The sequence below is a fragment of the Exophiala xenobiotica genome (genome assembly GCF_000835505.1).
Source record: "Exophiala xenobiotica strain CBS 118157 unplaced genomic scaffold supercont1.1, whole genome shotgun sequence".
NCBI classification, from domain to species: domain Eukaryota; kingdom Fungi; phylum Ascomycota; class Eurotiomycetes; order Chaetothyriales; family Herpotrichiellaceae; genus Exophiala; species Exophiala xenobiotica.
The window spans coordinates 1,953,416-1,971,540 of NW_013562494.1; the positions used below are offsets into that span (position 1 = coordinate 1,953,416).

An 18,125-nucleotide genomic window follows, 5' to 3' on the forward strand; every position below is an offset into this window, starting at 1 on the left:
TTGTGCCAGAATGGTAGCCTCATCGTACAAAGCAGACAAGGCTACCTGTCAGGTGCCTGTCAGGCAAGGCTGAGCGTCGACCAATGGAACACTGACCCTTGGCTTCAATGCAGCTGTCGGCGTCGCAGCATGCTCAACTCTACACCAGTACTCCAGAGTGTCCAGAGTAACTGTTGAACCCTCAAGGCCATCCGCAACCCATCTCATTCTCCTTGCTCTACAACGACCTTACGTCTTCCTCAAGCTCGCTCGCTCACTCACTCACTCACCCACGATCCCATCGCCTACTCGTCAAGCATTCATCGCCCTCCACCACTGGCAGACACCACATCACACCTCCTCACATCATTCACTCCCAAGTCACCAACAACCGTTTCTGGCACGTACCTTCTCGCACCACACCCCAGGCGGCTCTCTTGCCTTCCAGGGCCCTGACCACACAGACCACCACACCATCACCCATCACCCACCACTCCCGCTTTCGCTACCACTACCGCCCGCCGGTCCCTTCCCCCTCTCCAAGTCCAATTCCAGAACCGAACCGCACAGTTCCAAGTGCCAACCCGCCAAAAATGATCACAGACTCCCAACTCTACTCCCTAGCCATCTTCCTCGGCGCCGCCGCCATGCTAATGATCGTGCTGTACCACTTCCTCGAAGTCAACGCCCAAGACGACGACAGCACGGCGGGCAGCCTGGACAGCAACAACAACACCACCACCACCAACAAACTGGCCAACGAAAAGACCGGCGTCGGCGCCGTCAAGCCCGCGCTTGTTGATCCTTCTCACTCGCGGACACCCTCGTCAGCAGAATAACACATAAACACACATGCACAAGAAGAAGAGAAAAAAAAAAAGAGTGCCTCCGGACGTACTACCACCACCACTACTCCTATCACCGCCGCCTCTACTTCTACTTCTACTTCCCTCCCTCCTTTTTCTCGCTTTCACTCCTCTACGGGCAAGCAAGTCACGGAAATGGAGATAAAGCACGAACCGTCGCACGGCCGGCCGACCAGACGAGGAGATGCAGTGTAAGAGAGGTGTCATCTATCTACCAGACACTCATAGATCACTCTCCATTACTACCTAGGGTACACAATCCGTGCCTGCCGACAGCTGCTGGGGGAACAAATCCATTCTTGATCCTGGAAGAGAGTGTAGCTTATCATCTCTCGACCGGCGAGGTTAATAAAAAGGGAAAGTACTTTGTTCTTCCACATTTCTTTCACGGCAAGCGGGCGTTGAGCGTCAGATGCGCTATGGACCAAAAATTTTGGCTCATTGAGGATTCAGCCGCCACTAGACTTTAAGGAGAGTATTGTGTAAAAGTGCAATGGCGGATGACGATGCTACATTGCCAGGAGTCTCCGGGGTATGCTCGATATGACATCGCAATACCACGAATGGTGTGGGTACGGAAATCATAAAAGAATAAAGTGCTTTGTAATAGTTTCAAGCTTTTGGAGCATTAAAACATTCATACAATAGTGCAGGTTTACGGCCTGTTTCATGGGACAGGCTTGCCATTGAAATCTGCCATAGCCTTGATATGTCACACACAATCAACGTTGCGCTTTGTCGGTCATCTCTTCCGACTGCCTTCGGCTCTTCTCTTCATCCTCGAGTCGGCTCATACCTCATAGGCAAGATCTCATCTCATAGCCCTGATAGCGCCTTGATGTATTTGCACTTCTGCATTGTGCCCAGACCTTTTTTCTTTCCATGATATCAATAATCAGGATCCACGACCTTAGCGAGGCCCTCATTCTGAATCAACGTCTTTCTCCTCTCTTCAGTGACCAATATAGCGCCACCTCTTTCAAGGCCCGGCCCAATTTCCGCCTTCCTGGCAGTCATGGCTCTCAGTGTCTCTTCTGCAAGCGCTTTCGGACTGCTCTTGGCCTCTTTACGATGTGTCTTCATGAAGCTGCGCTGGGCCGTCTTGTCGTGATCGTCGGATTCTGCCTTGGTGAGGGTCATTGTATCGCGCTCGAGGTCGTCTTGGGCTTTGGTTGAAGATGTAGGGGTAGTCGTGCGTCCACTTTCGTCGGAAAGGTATCGGCTTCTATCCTGGAGGACGGTCTGAGGGTCTAAGTAAGAAACAGTTCTAGCTTTCTGTTTTGGTGGAGGATGGAATATGAACTGTGAGACATCAAAAACTGATGTCTTTGACGTTTGCTTACCGATGTGTTTCGTGGAGGGGCCATCTCCGAGCTTCATCGCGACCTGGTAGAGATGGTCCTCCTCAATGTGATCGAGCCACGCTGCCGTGTTGTCAAACGTCTTGCTCGGACTGATTCCACCTTTCCCATCATCCTCCAAGTATTGGCATCTCTTCCACCAGCAAATGTAACCGAATTGATCGACGTCCTCTTGTGTAGGTTGGTGGAGTTTGGCAACGTGCTGGCGTAGCGTCTCAAGGTTGTGCAGATGTGCCTTGCAGCCTTTCCAACGACATTTGAATTGAGGCATAGAGGATTGCGACGATACAGTGACGGAGATCTGAGCAGGGTTGGCAGCAGCTTTTAGGGCTCTGACACCTGCATGAATGTTTTTGGCACCCGGAGGACGTCCCCGTCGTTTACCACTGGGGTAGAAAGAGCCGGCTTCCATTGTTTGGATTTTGTCGCTCTCAACAGAGGGTCTGACGTGAATTGAAGTAGATCGTGTCGAGCGGCCACGAGCGGGGTCAGGAATGAGTGAAGCGACACTGGAAATACTGTTGTGGCGCTTCAGTGAACTCCCGCTCGGTACATCCTGCCGCAGAGGCGACTGAGCAACAATAGACGACCTTGAGTGGCCATTAAGCTGCTTGTGTGAATGTGGAAGTGTGAATCGCTGTTCTACTCTCGTCGAGGAGGTGTCTCCAGGCGCATGCATTTCACGCTTGTCCAGTTTCGGCAAGCGTGATTCCAGTGCCTTTTCCGTGTTCCTTTTGACCATCTGACCGAGCTGATAGCGAGGTGGCTCTCTTGGAACATCGACAAAGGCCACCTGCGGAACAGGGGTTCCTCCTGGATCAATAGCGTCCCAATCAAAGGTGCTCAGATCAGAATCGAGGTCAATGTGCTTCCCAAGCAACCCTGCCATATGAGCGTTGAGCGGCCTCTCAAATGGGTGCCTTCCAGCTGCAATGAGAATATCTCGGGCCACCGTTTTGGGGTTGTAGTAGTTCTTCCGTAATGCTTCTTCCTTTTTGATCGCCTTAGCGAGGATCTTTGTCGTTTTGAGTGTCATTGGTGCTGGGGCTTGCGCGGGAACCATCGCGGTAGGCCTCGGTGCGTACTGAGACGCATCATTGGGATTGAATTTCAGAGGCGTGCCGTTCGCAGTGGTATATGGCCAGCCCTGCGGCGGTCCCTGTGAAGGTAGTATCACCGGTGGTGGCGGTACCGCAGTCATTTTCCTCTGGTATTCTTCAAACGGATCGGGCTCCGGAGATGGACTTTCGACTCTTGCTTGTTTCCGTGAAAGTACATAGTCTTCATCGTCATTCAACGCGGTCAAATCCACTATCTCTGAAAAGTCGCGTTTCCGCGCTTGTGCTTCCTTCGTCCCTTGCGCAGGTTCCGATCGTGACGGTTTGATTACATTGAACGAATTGGGTCTCGGCACTCTCATAGAAGATTGTGTATGCGTTGCTTGAAAATAGACAGGCTCAGCGTGTGGATGGCCAGAGAAGGCAGACCCATTGACGCTGCGAAACTGAGGAGGAGCGAGCCTTGGAGCGCCCGGTGGAATCGCTGCATTTGCTGGTGGACCACTCAAAGGAGGCATTGAAGGATTGCGCGTTCCGGGGGGCTGTAGGACTGGTCCAGATATAGGAGGCTGCATGGGTGTGGCAATAGGGACTCTCGAACCATCCATCGGGACAGAGACCGGTGGAGGGGGCGGGTGATGCAAAGCTGAAGCTTGCAGCTGAGCCTGAGGTTGGGATGGTGATGGTTTTGGCTCGGGCCCATTCAGATTGGGGACGTTGCTCAATAGTTGTCGAGCAAATTGGCCTCTGTGGTATTTGAAACCCTTTGCTTCTAGAATCTCGCATAGATCAATATAGCTTGGATTCTTTTCCAGTATGGCGTGGATATCTGCTGGTGCAATTTCGATAGACTCGTTGCCCGGGTATGATTTCAATGCCTTCACAGCTGCTTCGGCAAGAGCATTTCTTCTCTCTTCCGGCCAGACTGTCATTCCATGTGCTCCTCGCAGCGGTAGCCCTTGTGTAAGTGGAGGAGACTTCAAGGAAGGATCTTTTGCTGGAGCAGCCGAAGGTTGCGGTGGCAGTACCGGTGGTAGAGAAGGTGGAACTTGTTGCTGATCTGCGGGCTGAGGAGGAGGTACAGTGGTCTGCTGTGGAATGACCTGAGGGGGAGGTGCATTCGTCGTTACCTCTGGGGTCGCTCGGGCAGAATTTGATGCTCTCTTGCTAGTATTGTACGAGGCTCGTACCCGCCTTTCGGCAGGGAAACGGCCTAAATCGGGTAAGCCTTCAGCATTATCCTCTACCACGACCCTGTACCCATTAGAATGGGGGTGTGCGGCTACCCTGGGGGTCCTGGCTGGACTTGGCTGAGGAGCTGATGGCTGTTGCTGCACAGCAGGGACCATCGAAGGCGCTGCTGATGCAGTATGCGGCATTGGGGGAGGCGGGGATCTTGTAGGTTGCGCCATCGAGGGCGATGGAGGTTGCACCGGAGCCGTGGCTTTCCGCATATCGTCCCAGAGCTTCTGAAAGAGTGAAGGATCTTTGGTACGGAACTCCTTCATCTTGTCCATCATAGCTTTCAGCTCAGCTGCCATGTCTTTTTCGGTAGGTTCAGTGTCCCCTTCGGCGGGCGCGGACGGGTTCTCAGTAACTCCTTGAGGCGGCTTCAAAGCCTTCTTCCTGGACCTCTTCTTGCTTGCCTTCGGTGTGGAGTCAACCGCGGCTTCTTCCTGTTTCTTTCTGGCAGCATCCTCCTCCTCACGCCTCTTCGCTGCTGCAGCTTCTTCTTCCCTTCTCCTCGCTGCAGCAGCTACCTCGTCGGCTTTTCTTTTGGCCTCGGACTCAGCCTCTTTGCGACGTCTCTCATGTTCTCTGGCGTAAGGATTAAAAACCTGTGCTGGGTCGATGTAGCTCGGCATTGTGTTCTGTGTATTCGATGTAGCAGGATACTGTGCTTGAGGCGGCTCTTCAGTAGAACGAGTCACAAGATTTGAGATGCTATTTACTTGGGGCGCCTGTTGTTGAGGCTGATCTGGAGATTGCTGTACGCCATGGCTCGCGGCACGTATAGGTTTTCCGTTTCGATCCTGGGATGCCTGTTGAGTTGTTCCGCGAGGAGTGTTGGCTGTGGCCATGGCCGAAACAGCGGTCTGCTGAGCGTGAAATGAAAGTTTCCGTGGAGGTGGAGGTACATTTGACTGAAAATAAGGTGAGGCAGATCTTTGCGGGACGGCGCTCGGCACGTTGGCACCATTCAGGACCGGTGACACTGATGCTTGTGTGGAAGACGCCTGCGGAAAGCGTCGACTGACGGCACCAGCGAGAGCGGCTGCCGCCGCAGGCATCTGTGGTTGCTGGCTGGAAGTAGATGCGGCTTCGTTCTGATTGGCACGATCCGCAGACTGATTGGAGCTGTAACGCCGCGCTCCTTGCTGGGTGACAGGAGACTGAACACGGTTCGGCGCGTTTCCCGTAGCATACATCGAGCTCGAGGACATGCTCGACTGTTGGGGCCGAGGTCCTTGCCTCTGCGATCCCGAATCTTGTAGTCCAGACGCATAGGCTAAATTGTTAAGACCTTGAGTGCTCTGAGTCGTTGAACGTGCATTATAGTATTCCTGCCTGTTGCTACCCGCCGAGCTTTGTGTCGCATAACTCAACGTCTGCCGAGTATCGCCGTAAGATGCACCCTGTGTCCGTTCATCTTTCCACGAGGAACTATTGTAGGTTTGCTGGCGTGGACTGTCTGCATAGTTCTGCTGGTTTTGTCCTTGTCCCGACCAGTCATACCCGGACGAGCCATACTGACTCTGTCGAATGTCACCCGGATATGGGGCTTGGGTGGTATAGCGATCGTTCGGTTGCCTCGCAGTATTGTACGAATGCTGCGTGTTCTGGCCTTGGTTCGCGGTCTCGTAATATTCACCGTAACTGGAGATTGGAGGATACGACATGACCGGCGACCGGAGGTACTAGGCGGGATGTGCTGGTGCAAGAATGCCCCATGAGGTCGGTCGGTCTCTATATCTCATTTTCTTTCCTTTTTACGCAGTGTTGCCGCTGCTCGATCTACCTCGGTCATTGGTGGTTTTGCGCGAGAGTGAGGGCAGCTCCAAACGACGAGGACCAGTACGCAGTATTAGTGGCATGCATCTTAGTTATCATTGCCAGGCGCGCAGGTCTTGTGAGAAGCGAGGCATGTAGGCTTTACGCTGCAATGAATCTCCTACTGACGCGCAGGTGGAGATGCGCACCCCCAGAAAGACCATGCATCGATCGGCAGCCTCGTACCATAGCAAAGCCGGCAAGGCGCAGCCAAGCCGCCATCAGCACGTGACTTTAAAAACTCTTGGCGAGCTTTTAGTCGCACATCGAAAACTTGAGGAGCGACACCACAACGGAACAACTCTTGTTGTCGACATTCATTCTCACGCCAAACCCGCCAACATGACGAAGCTAAACTCCGGTATGCGTGCTTCTAGTTTCTATTGAAGAGCCGACAGGATTTCTGACCGGTGTAACAGGTCTGGCCTCCTCGAGGCGCAAGTCTCGCAAGCTGCACTACGATGCCCCCTCTGGCACTCGACGACTGATCATGAGCGCTCCTCTCAGCAAGGAACTAAGAGAAAAGCACAATGTACGATCAACCACTCAATCAAGATACTCTGTCGTCCGAGCACGAAGGCCGAGGTACTGGGAACGCCATGTCTAATATAAAATGGAAAATATAGGTCCGCAGCATCCCCATCCGAAAAGACGACGAAGTCACCGTTGTGCGAGGCACCAACAAGGGCCGTGAAGGCAAAGTCACCTCCGTCTACCGATTGAAGTACCTCATCCACATTGAGCGAGTGTCCCGCGAAAAGTCCAACGGCCAATCAGTCCCCATTGGCGTCCACCCCAGCAAAGTCGTTGTCACAAAACTCAAGCTTGATAAGGATCGGGAGAAGCTATTGGAGAGAATCTCAAAGGGTCGTGAGGCCGTCAAGTCAAAGTCCTCTTGAGTTCAGTCGGTGAGGCATGAGCTAGTGTGGTGATGAACCAAAAAAAAAAGAGGAAACGTGCGACGATCGAAGCATTTTCACAAGGGGTTCGTTTCAAGAGAAGAGTTGAACGGAGTGGGAAAGATAACGTAAGCTCAAGGATTGATAGAGCTGCGTCCTACATACCCGGCGTGGCATGACAATCTTGCATGAATGGAACAAATTTCAGACAAAAAAAGGCATCGATGCATTCTTGGACTTCCCCGTCTCGGGCGCCTGTCCTGAAAGGATGTCCGGTCAGTTCTTTGATTATTGCATATTCTGCCAGTAATATCTCCTTGCCTACCCATCTCCCGTGGTTGAACAAGGTATACGGCTGGCACAGATTGATGTTTACACGTGCTTCGAAGCATTGGTTTTTAAGGACCAGTGCTCAGGCACGTTCTCTCCGGCAGACTGTCTACGAGGATACGTTCCAATGAGTTGCAGGATTTGATGGCGAGACACAATACCAGCCAGTTGCCCTTCCCTTGTGCTTGACTCGAATGGTTCCCAATAACTGTGGATTGGGCTTCTGTTCAGAGTCAACAGTGGATCAGCCCGTGAAGAATGCCTGCCTCGACTGTGCAGATATGGTAATGTGAGTCGATACCTTTCATTTCTGATAGTCATACGTTCAGAATCTCCAAACTTAATTATACATTCAAGAGCTACACACCGAGAACGGTGCCAGTCCAATCTATACTTGTGCCACACATTCAAATCTTCAGACCTTCCTACCCCTTATGAACACTATCTGCACACGTACACATTCACTGCTCCCTGCTATCATCTCATCAAATAAGTCCTTCCTCTCCACTCGCCCTCCTTTAGAACTGCTTGCTCCTGACGCCATCCTCACCCGCGGCATTCATAAATCCCCTGTTCGCCTGCCACGGCTCCTCATTGTCACTGCTCAGATTAGTGCCTGTGACCCGACTGATATGCCTCTTGAGGCCCTCTTCACCCTCCTCATGCTCGGCATGTCCAGAGTGGATCTTCTGCAAACTATCCCTCATCAAGAACTCATAGTAACCTGTGGCAAAGATTGTGGCAGGGATATTGACCAAGATGCTGATCCAGCTGTAGGAGTTATCATACGTGAACACCTCCTTTCCGAAAAAGATCGCCGCAACAATTCTGGTGCCCAAGTCCCTAGCCAGGTTCGTTGAAAGCGTATTGCCCGCAAAACCCCAGACCATAGCCGCGTACGCAATGCCAATGGTGAATGGCACGGACACGGGACTGACGAAAGGGTTCGCAGGGTCCAAGCACGTCCAGATGACGATGCCGATGTAGCTGTCGACGAAAAACTCCTGAAAGAACAAGTATCCCTGGTTGGTCTGGTCTGGATTGGGAAATGAGCAGAGAATACTAGCGACACCGCCGTTGTACACGGTCGTTCCGTGTTCCTTGATATCTAGGGCCTTCGCAGCTTGGATTTGCGGCCAGTAGCATCCCATAAGCATCAATCCGGCCATGAAGGCACCGAAGATCTGAGCGAAAATGTAATGAGGGACCTTCTTCCAAGGAAAACCTTGCCAGATAGCCAAGCAAATGGTAATGGCAGGGTTGAAGTGTCCACCACTGACAGGAGCACAGGTCTGCCATCGTAAAAGTGTCAGCAAGAGATCCAGGCGTTTGATGGGAATGGTATCGTGACGAGACAGGGCAGAAAAACTTACAATGATAGCAAACGCGATACCAATAGCAAAAGCCCAACCGATTTGGAAGAGACTGCCAAAGATGTCTACTCCGATCACCGCAGCTACCGGGTTGGTTGTTGCCAGGGTGAAAGAAGCGACCGAGGCGATACCAGGAAAGACGTAAAAGAACACGCCGGTAGCCTCGGCCATCATTTCACGTAGTAGTCGTGGCCGTCGATGTTCGAAATTGAGCTTACGTTGGGTGACTGGCTTTGGTGGGACCACATGTCTGGTGATATGACGCTGGAGAGCGTCAGATACACCAATCTCGATATCATTGGTGTGCATTCTGGCCATGTCATGGCCATTGGGAGCCTCGGAGGACATGACGCTGCTCGCTTATCGAAGATGATCGTCGAGTATTGTGAGGATTAGTGAACACTGATGGAAATGAACCTGGGGCAAGCGAGTCTGGGGTAGAGAGGTTGAAGAGTAATCATTCACACGAACCTGGGGCAGGAGAGGGTTGATGTAGCCCCGTGGGTTACCCTCATTTGTGGGCATTCGTGAACTACCTCGGCCTCACCATGTTCTTTGCGCCGTCGTCATGAATCAATAATGATTTCCGGGACTACCGTGCATGCATTGAGTGGGATCAGAATGGCTACATCGGCTGTAATGTCGAATCGGAGCTCGAAGGAGAATCAAACCAGTGGATCAACCGGGTCTCGCAACAGTGCGCAAGTACTCAAAGCAGGCGACCCTGGCAAGCATAACAGGGGTCGATCGTCGTTGCACTGGTGCATAGCGCAAGCACTGGGAAGCAATGCAATCGTCACGATGAGGCAAACACCCAAGCAGGCTGATGAAAAACGTGCTGACAAGCTTTTGATCGCACGCCACAATTCGATTAGCGAATTGAAAGCCAAGGCCAAAAAGTGTTTTCACATCGAAGCATCCACGGCATGCTCTCAGCGCCGGGACGGTGATGAAATGAGGAAGGTGGCTAGGTCTGGTGGATGGCGTTGATCAATAACGGGAGTCCATGCGGCAATCAGAGACCTGGAAGTGGTCAAAATGCCTCGGTGAAACGGGTTAGTGGTTCGCAGAGTGAACGCTCACGACGCTTGATGAGACAGCATCCGCAAAACATTATGTCGGTGGCGGAGACAAGCTCCATACCCCGGCGCTCCCTAGGCTTGTTTCTTGTGGGGTAAGTCTTCGTTGTCATCCAACTGGATTCGGTGTAGACATGCAAATGTGTGGTGGTGCTTTTAGCCCCATCATGCCCCGTACGGTGACACCAACCCAGTCTGGATAACACTCGCACGGCTTTTCATCCGCAGGAAGCCGGCGGCACCGCTATGTCTGGGAATGTCGAATTTACTGCTTGATCAGCAGAACGACCAGCAGAAAACTTCGGATATGTTAAGTCCTAGTACGACTTGTGCAGTAGACAGTAAGTCCTCGGTCGAAATGTCGGCGCAGCCGAGAGCCACAGCAAGATTTCTGCACAATGAAGAGGAAAGAATAGAATCAGACCACCATGACGCGACTGCAAGAGCATATATAATTTTTTCATAGGTATAGGACCTGTGGACCTCCATTGTTTCCATCACCACTTCTCAATGTAAGGGCGAATGTCGAGTTCATTGGTGAAACATGTCCTGGGCTGGGTATGGAGATACCAGTACGAGTCGGCAATCTGCGGCAGCATTATCTTGGTCAGCACTCTCCCTTTGTTATTGCGCTGTGTCTGGGGCCGGACTCTTACCGCCTCTGGCTTAATCTTCGCATCTGGATGATCAAATTTGTAGTCCTTGGTTCTCTCAATGTCAATCACTCCGTCGATAATGGCGTGGGAGACATGAATGCCCTTGGGTCCAAATTCTCTCGCCAATGACTGCGCCAACGCTCTCATGGCAAATTTACCGGTTGCAAACGATGCACAGTTGGCCGACCCTTTCATGGCTGCCGTGGCTGAGGTGAAGATCAAGGTAGGCGGATATTCAGGAGAATTCTTAACTCTCTCCAGTAGCAGTGGTAAGACTGCTTGTGAGAAATGGAAAGCTCCTCGTCTGTTCAGGCTGATTGTCAGCACCCGAATGTATCGAGCAGATATCTTGTTGAAGATACAGGCACATTCGACGTACCCATTGGCCTCCCATCCAGCCTCAAAATCATCCTCTGACAAGTCTAGGAAGGGTTTCCGGACGAATCTTCCACCAACGTTATAGATTGCCGCAGCGAGTGGAGCATCTCCTATCTCGTTCTTCAGTTGCTCGAATGCGCTTTTCACACTCTTGCCATCTGCGCAGTCGGTGCTGATGCCAACGGCCTTTCCGCCTGCAGCCTCGATCTCTTTGACAAGTGGCTCGAAATTCGACGGGTTTCGGGCAAGGAGGGCAACGCTATACTTCTGCGCGAACCGACGAGCGACGCTGGCACCACTGTTGACGAGTTAGCTTTGTGCACACTTGTTGAATTGACAGTAGCAAGCTTACGTGCCAGGTCCAACACCGGCAACGATGGCCCAAGCCTTTTGCGATGACATTCTGGATGCTTTCAGTTTCCGCACTGGGCTGCTGAGCTTGACTTGAGCGATTGGCGAAGAATATGTAGTCGCAAAGTCGCAAAGCTACCCTCACCGCAAGAAAGGTCCTAGAAGTAGATCAGCAGCCAAATGGAACGCACCGGAGAAGTCCAAGGAGGACTGTGTATATACTGTGTATGAGTATCATTCAACTCCACAATGATGTGCTCGTGGGTGACAAATCGAAGGTCTTTGCCCGCAGCAGATAAGTAATCCACCAACGTCCACGGAACGTCAATAGGCGCGCTTCCCCGCAGCCCAGGCGTCGTGACTGCACCTGATCTCCTACACTAACGTTACAAGGCTTGATGTACCTACCAGGTAGTTGACCAACATGTGAGAAGTTTCCTTGAGTCAAGACTCTGAAATTATGCTTCTCATGAGCAGCTCCTCAACACATCTTCCTTTCGAGCCTTCTGCATAGAGTGACGAAATGCGGCGACAAAAGTCCACGAATCCGGAAATCGTAGGCTAGCACGGATTCTTAGACCTAGAAAGCTGAGATCGAGCCCCGATGGGCCTCGGTGCTCCAGAAGTCTTATAAATGAGGCCACAAAACGCGCCCGCTCTGGCATGGGCAATATCGATGAAGTGAACATCAACGGCAGGTCGTCCTTCCCGCCAGTCTCGCGTTGTTCGCCGTATCGTCTCATGAATTCAGAGTACAATACCTTACCAAAATCAGATCAATTTGACATGACATGCACAAACAGCGGTGAAGGACGCCCCTTGCGGGAAAATGGCAACAGGCCCATCCGAAGGGGCTCGTGGTACCTGCATCAAGAGCCTCAGCAGCCCAGACTCCCCAGCCAACCGCTTGGTTCGCCGTCCATTGAACCCCTATTCCCTGCAGCATCTGCCAGCCTCGTTCTCCCAGACAAGCGGTCAGACGTGTGCAACAAGTCTAATCAGTCAACTGTGTGAGACTCTAGCAGCCTGCCGTTCGGGTTCGGGGTATCCGTGCATGTGAAACCCTATATGTGTTCGGTACAACTGGTCATAACGTAGTGTTATGGAAGTGGCCAGTAAGGAGTATGTCAAAACGGATATGCAAACGTCAAATCAAGCAACAGGTTGCAGACCGGTCGCAGGCACACGTTGCTGCAGGGAAAACGAAGCCGAAGATACATTACATATCGCGGTGTATTGGAGGATATCAAAACTCGATGATACACGAAACAATCGATTTGGCTCCCAGTGTTAGCCACTTGCGGGCTTCCAGGGGGCGTTTGTTTCAGGTGTTCAGCTATCAAAAGCCAGGCACTTCCCCGCGACGCCTGGTGGAAATAGTCCCGAGTGGCGTCAAGCCATTCATGATAGACAACAGCACGACAAGACACTTGATTGGGCGAGACAATACGGGCCGATCGACTTGTCAACACTCTCAAGTCATCCAAGGCGGCAGTATACGAACACTCCAGTCCAAACCCTGAAACACTTTATCACTCATCAAGCAACAAGACAGAAAAGCGAATCCAGGCAACAGGTCTTCTGCATCAGGGTCAATCCATCGCCATTCGATGCGGTTTCCATGCAGCGTGCAGACGACCATGGTCTCCAGCGCGAGGGGCACGAATCATCTCAAAGTCCGCGCTGCCTTGCACCAGCCTGGTTCTCATTTTCTGTTCGGACTGGGTTGGAGGCTGGCCCTTCTCGATTGCACAGGTCTCTCTCGAGATGGGGAGAATATCGAGCATGTGAACACAACCAGATGTCCGTATCACACCCACCCTCATCCATAGTTCATGCATGGCGCTTGAGCTGTCCCAGCATGGGTAACACAAGACTGTCAGTAAGAGTCCAAACACGCACCATGGCGAGCGCATCACGGCGCCTGCGGAGTGCCGTGTCTCTTTGACAATCCTCTCGAGGGAATTGGCCATCCTCACATCAATCTTCACTGCGCCTGAAAAGAACCTAGCGATCTATTGAAGTCACACGCGTCGGATATACAAGGGCCTACATATAGCCGCGCCGTTTGCTTGTGTCTCGTCCAATAGACCCGTAAGGCCCTCCGTGCTCGGTCTGGGAATCAGGAAGCTGAAAATCCAGCAGACAATCCTTTGTGGCGAAGATGGGAGACACTTCTGAGTCCTCCCTCCCTCGCACTCCTCGGTAACATTGCCCTTTAGAGCAGGATACTGTAAGTACAGGAACCGATGGAAGCGAGTACGACCTGTTCGAGTCATCCAGATCGCTCCCACTCCACCCCTCCACGCATCTTTCTCACAACCATTCACCATCTTCCTGTACCCGCAGCTAACCACTCTACTTGTAACCTCATGCTTACACTCGCCCGCTTCTCGCATTTTAATGCCTATCATCAGGATTCCATGCGAGGGCGTGCTGCTCTCTAGGGTAGAACTAGTCCACCCCGGCACAACAGCTACTCGTCCGATGAGAGCAGACTAGGGCATACGACGAAGTTATGTTGCTATCTCGGGCACATTTATTTTGCTCGCCGATGCCCGCTGCAGTATTCAAGAAAGCATTCTACGCGCCGGACGTCCGTTCACGCAGCCCCTCCTCGCTACTAGCAACGAATAGGCGACTTGTCGGCCATTATCTTTTCCAATCCTATGCCCTGCAACACACCACTTGCCGAACACCCCATTCCGCCTCTGACCCTATCGACCCAGTCAGTGGTCAACCTTTCCCTCGGCCCCCAATCATGGAACGTGGTACAACTGCTCCCAAGGGAACTATAGTTCGCAGTTGCATGCAGTGCCATGCAGTGTTATGCACATACTCGGCATGCGGCACATTCACTACTAGTATTCGACCACTCAATGTCACGAAGCTAGCTGTATCTCCTGTTCTTCTCGAAGCATGACCCTACCCTGCTCGTATCCGCTAATCAACCACAGCTGCAGGACTATTCCCTCCTCAAGGCACACCTTTGTGATAGTTCGCTCTCCTTCGTGCATACTCCATCGTTCTCACCAAGTTCATCGATTCGTGGATCAGCAAAGGCCACCCAGAAATACTTCTCCAGAAGCCTGGGGCATCAACTCGCACACCTTTCGCGTTCTCGTGACCCATCCATCGACATTCCTCGCTCGTAACATACCATAGTAGGACCCTGTATGGAATCTTCAGCGCTTACAACACCCACACAACGATTCAGGATGCCGAACAATGCTGGTAGCGTACGGAATAAATCTTGCCGGTTGGTTGAAGTTTGGACAATTTCCAATCAAGCGTGACTCAGCGTGCTAAGTCACGGCTGGATTCAGAATCTCGAAAACCCCCCGAGCCCCCCGACATGAACGCCGACAGACCTACCTGTGATATTTTAAAACTCACTTACGGAGGACCACAATCCATAATGCGGTGCGATAGCTCATGAATGCAAAGAATCGTGTATTGTAACCGCAACGATTGATACCGTACTAAACCTTTGGAACGAACTGGCTGGTAGACGAGTGTAGGAGCAATTCCGGAGTACCTGGAAAACGAACAGAGGTTTGTAGCAGAAAGCAATTATGTATTAGTTCATTCCATGAGAGGTATCTAGTTTAGAATAGTTCCTGGTGCTCCATAGATCCCCGGTCCGTGAGTCCTCGAGAACAAGAGAAGCCTGGTACTCAAGAGACCTTCCCATCGACTCCAAAACATGCGGGCCCAATTAGTCCTCGCGGACAATTTTATCACCATGTAGACAAAATCCCCCAGATACAAATCCCACGCTCAATGCCACAGGAAAATGGTATACAGAACAAGACATTCCAGACCAAATGCAAGCCAGTCTGGTACAACAAATTGAGGGGGTATCTCGCAAGAAGATTCAGAAAAAGAAAGGCCCGAAGACAGAACGCCAAAATCCCTCCACCAGAGAACAACGCAAGATGCAGACGGCCGTACCAGATGCGTAGAGTACAAGATCGTCTGTCATGATGTTTCGTCCTTTCATGGCTTCATGAGGTTAAAGTTCCTCCTTTTGGTTGAGTGCCCATTTCCTCGATTCGCCATAATGCCTTTCACGAATGATATACTCTTCATAGAACATGTTGCTGAAAATGAATGACTCATAACCATCCATCCTCGCCAAATAAACAAGATGGAATGTTGTTACAGGCTGCCTGATTTTGTGCGCCAATGACACCTCATAAAAGACTGAGGGATAAACGTTGTTGATGTGTATAAGTGTGGCGAAGTCGTTTCTCCTTTTTTTGCCACCAATGGACGATCTCTTTTCCTGGAAATCGCAGTGCACGCGCAATGAGTAGTCGCCTTGTCTAGGCAGCAGAAGGCCTACGCAGCGCGTCCTCGCAGTTGACGTCGAACCGCATGTTCCAGAGTCTGATCTGGTTCATGATCCTCTCGGTCGACTCGAGGTAGCGATCGCGCCCGAAGATCGAGTCGACAAACTCGGTGCCTGCTTTCTTGCCCATGGTCTTTGTGGCGTCGCGCTTAGCAGCCTTGAGCATGAAATGTTCCGAGTCTTTGAGAAGACCTTTGAACTTGTCCCACAAGCGGTGGCCACTGACAAGGAAATCCTCGACGGTTTCGCGCTTGTCGTGGTTGCGAATGCGATCAACGCATTCTTCGGCTCTCTTCATCTTGCCCGCAAGTTTGATAAGAAGTAGCCACAGTTCGCCCGCCATGTCGGCCATGGGTGTCGATGCGCCATGGTGAAACACTGTCCAATCGTAGATCCATTTGCCCAAGGAATTGGCGTCGAAGACACTTCCAAGCAGGATGATGGGCAACTCTGTAGGGTCCCAGTGTTTGATCGAGTACCCAGCAGGTATACCGGCTCTAGCGGCGTCTTCTTCGCTTGCCTGTGGCGCAGGTGTAGGCTGCGATTTGGACTTGGACTTTGGCGATGTCTTGCTGGCGGTCGAAGCGCGTCGAGTCCTGGATCGTCTTGGTTGCTCATCTATGATCTGTTCCTGCCCGTAGTAAAAGTAGGTGTCAGTGCTTGGCTTCCTCGCATGCTTTGGCTTCGATTTTGATGGTTCTCGGTAGATGTATGTAGGCTGCAATCCTGCATATTCAGCTTCATCGTCATAGATGTAGATGGGCTGATTCTGCTTGCGCGACGAGGAGCGGGTGTGATATCTTGAGGTAGGAAATGTGTCGAAGTAGCCCTCGGGCTTGCGGCCCTTGCCTGTTGCCTCACTCACATAGATATCATCCCGCGGTACCGCATACTGGACGCCAGATTCATAAGGTGGTGGTGGCGAACCCGCAGGTGAAAACCAGCCTCCGACTCTGGGCGAAGGATTGTAGCTGGTCTTTCGAACGTGTTTTTTCGGAGTCGTGTCGTATTGCGGCGCGTAGTGAACATACTCTCCGCTGCTGTACGGCGAGGATACCCCGTAGTACTTGGTATAATGTGGCGGCGGTACACCGTAATGGTAACTCATCTTGACTGTATGTTGTGCTGGTGGGCGTCACTCCTCACTCCTGCCCCTGTCCGCAACAGTCTTCCCCCCGGTCCGGATCTATGTCTGGTTGATATGCTTCAGCGGTGTGTCGAGAAATAAGGTAGGTTCGGAGGATGTTGAACTGGCTTAATATCATAGCGTGGATGGCTTCGCCGTTGGTTGGTTTTGGGGTCCTGAAATTGAGCCTTGCGACTCAATCTTGTCGAAGATATGGAGTAGCTGATGTTCGTCCGCTGTTGCGCGTGACGTGCAAGTGTGCAGTGAAGAGGGGAAAGAGAAAGAATCCAGATGGCTGGGAAAAAGTTCGCGAGATATGTTGCTTCCTGGAGGAAGTGACCAGCCCAGAGTGGATCTTGCTAGGGGTCGCGGAACTAGGCTGCCGGTGTGAGTCGATTGACAGCGCGACGGGATGAGTCGACGGAGGAGTTGATGGGTCTGATAGAGCAGGATAGTCTTCTGTTGGCACTGGAGGACCGCGCGTTTGAACGCGGCTGAGGCTTGTGACTAATGATGGCTAGTGTTTGCCCGAAGCCAGCAGAAAGGCCTGGGACCAACTGGAACCAGGTGGCGAAATAGACCAATAGACAGTCCCGTCGACTCTGAGAGAGTCAGATTCTCTGTTGAAAGTGGTGATTGATTTTGGCTAGGCCAGAGGTTGGGAAATCAGGGGCAAAGGGCAATTAAAAAGGACATGTTCGGTAAAGAGAGGATGTGGATGCCTCTTCGCGGATGGCTTGGATATGTCCAAGACTCCAAAGCTAGTCCTGGGCGCCGATGCTGGTGACGAGCAGGGATGGTATGATGGCCAGGCAAGGTTTTTCTCAAGGTGTGTGGGTCGAGAATTTAGTTTCTTCCCAGCCCCTGACACCCACCTGATGGTCAAAGGAGGGGGAGGAGACCGAAAGGATCAGGTTGAGGTGGTTTCGGTAAGGTAAGAAACGGTAAATACGGAGATACCACGTTTTATAAACCGTGCTATTCACCTGTACCTGTACTGATGGTGGAGGGATGCGAAGAAGTGTTTTGTACCAGCAGATCGGGGAACCAGGCTGCCGGTGGCTTTGCTGAAGACGAATTGACTGTCGCCTAGCCGTCGCCTTGCGAGTGAAGATCTCTGAGTCCTACAGGAGCACACTAGATGTCTTGCCGCTGAATGAACGGCGGCGAAGTCGATGGAAGCCACGACGCTCACGAGGGTCAGGACAAATACAAGAGGCGAGTTGGAACTCCGAAGAAGGAGATCCGCATTTTCCGGCTTACC

The 18,125-nt window shown here is 52.0% G+C and overlaps 6 protein-coding genes across 7 annotated transcripts; 2 read left to right on the forward strand and 4 right to left on the reverse strand.

The window, feature by feature from the left end:
- The first annotated feature begins 80 nt into the window (after positions 1 to 80).
- On the forward strand, positions 81 to 872 carry PV05_00748 (uncharacterized protein). Its single transcript, XM_013465669.1, has one exon. The coding sequence runs from the start codon at positions 573 to 575 to the stop codon at positions 816 to 818; it is 246 nt and encodes an 81-aa protein (XP_013321123.1). The 5' UTR covers positions 81 to 572; the 3' UTR covers positions 819 to 872.
- Positions 873 to 1,467: 595 nt separating this feature from the next.
- PV05_00749 lies at positions 1,468 to 6,438 on the reverse strand. 2 transcript variants are annotated; one of them, XM_013465670.1, is made up of 2 exons: positions 2,189 to 6,438; positions 1,468 to 2,087 (listed from the first exon to the last, which is right to left on the reverse strand). In XM_013465670.1, the coding sequence occupies exons 1-2, from the start codon at positions 6,162 to 6,164 to the stop codon at positions 2,071 to 2,073; spliced, it is 3,993 nt and encodes a 1,330-aa protein (XP_013321124.1). In that variant the 5' UTR covers positions 6,165 to 6,438; the 3' UTR covers positions 1,468 to 2,070. The 2 variants fall into 2 exon arrangements, with proteins under 2 accessions (XP_013321124.1, XP_013321125.1); XM_013465671.1 differs by having other exon boundaries at positions 1,468 to 6,438.
- A 175-nt stretch (positions 6,439 to 6,613) lies between these two features.
- Positions 6,614 to 7,445, forward strand: PV05_00750 (ribosomal protein L24). The gene is made up of 3 exons (XM_013465672.1): positions 6,614 to 6,676; positions 6,735 to 6,847; positions 6,942 to 7,445. Exons 1-3 carry the CDS (start codon positions 6,658 to 6,660, stop codon positions 7,212 to 7,214), a joined length of 405 nt encoding a protein of 134 aa, XP_013321126.1. The 5' UTR covers positions 6,614 to 6,657; the 3' UTR covers positions 7,215 to 7,445.
- Positions 7,446 to 7,927: 482 nt separating this feature from the next.
- Positions 7,928 to 9,265, reverse strand: PV05_00751 (uncharacterized protein; the record flags this gene model as incomplete). Its single annotated transcript, XM_013465673.1, has 2 exons — positions 7,928 to 8,836; positions 8,918 to 9,265. The coding sequence occupies 2 exons, from the start codon at positions 9,263 to 9,265 to the stop codon at positions 8,063 to 8,065; spliced, it is 1,122 nt and encodes a 373-aa protein (XP_013321127.1). The 3' UTR covers positions 7,928 to 8,062.
- Positions 9,266 to 10,086: 821 nt separating this feature from the next.
- On the reverse strand, positions 10,087 to 11,792 carry PV05_00752 (uncharacterized protein). Its single transcript, XM_013465674.1, has 4 exons — positions 11,383 to 11,792; positions 11,032 to 11,328; positions 10,653 to 10,956; positions 10,087 to 10,583 (listed from the first exon to the last, which is right to left on the reverse strand). The coding sequence occupies exons 1-4, from the start codon at positions 11,430 to 11,432 to the stop codon at positions 10,494 to 10,496; spliced, it is 741 nt and encodes a 246-aa protein (XP_013321128.1). The 5' UTR covers positions 11,433 to 11,792; the 3' UTR covers positions 10,087 to 10,493.
- A 3,145-nt stretch (positions 11,793 to 14,937) lies between these two features.
- On the reverse strand, positions 14,938 to 17,637 carry PV05_00753 (uncharacterized protein). Its single transcript, XM_013465675.1, has one exon. It carries the CDS (start codon positions 16,841 to 16,843, stop codon positions 15,710 to 15,712), a length of 1,134 nt encoding a protein of 377 aa, XP_013321129.1. The 5' UTR covers positions 16,844 to 17,637; the 3' UTR covers positions 14,938 to 15,709.
- Between the last annotated feature and the right edge of the window lie 488 nt (positions 17,638 to 18,125).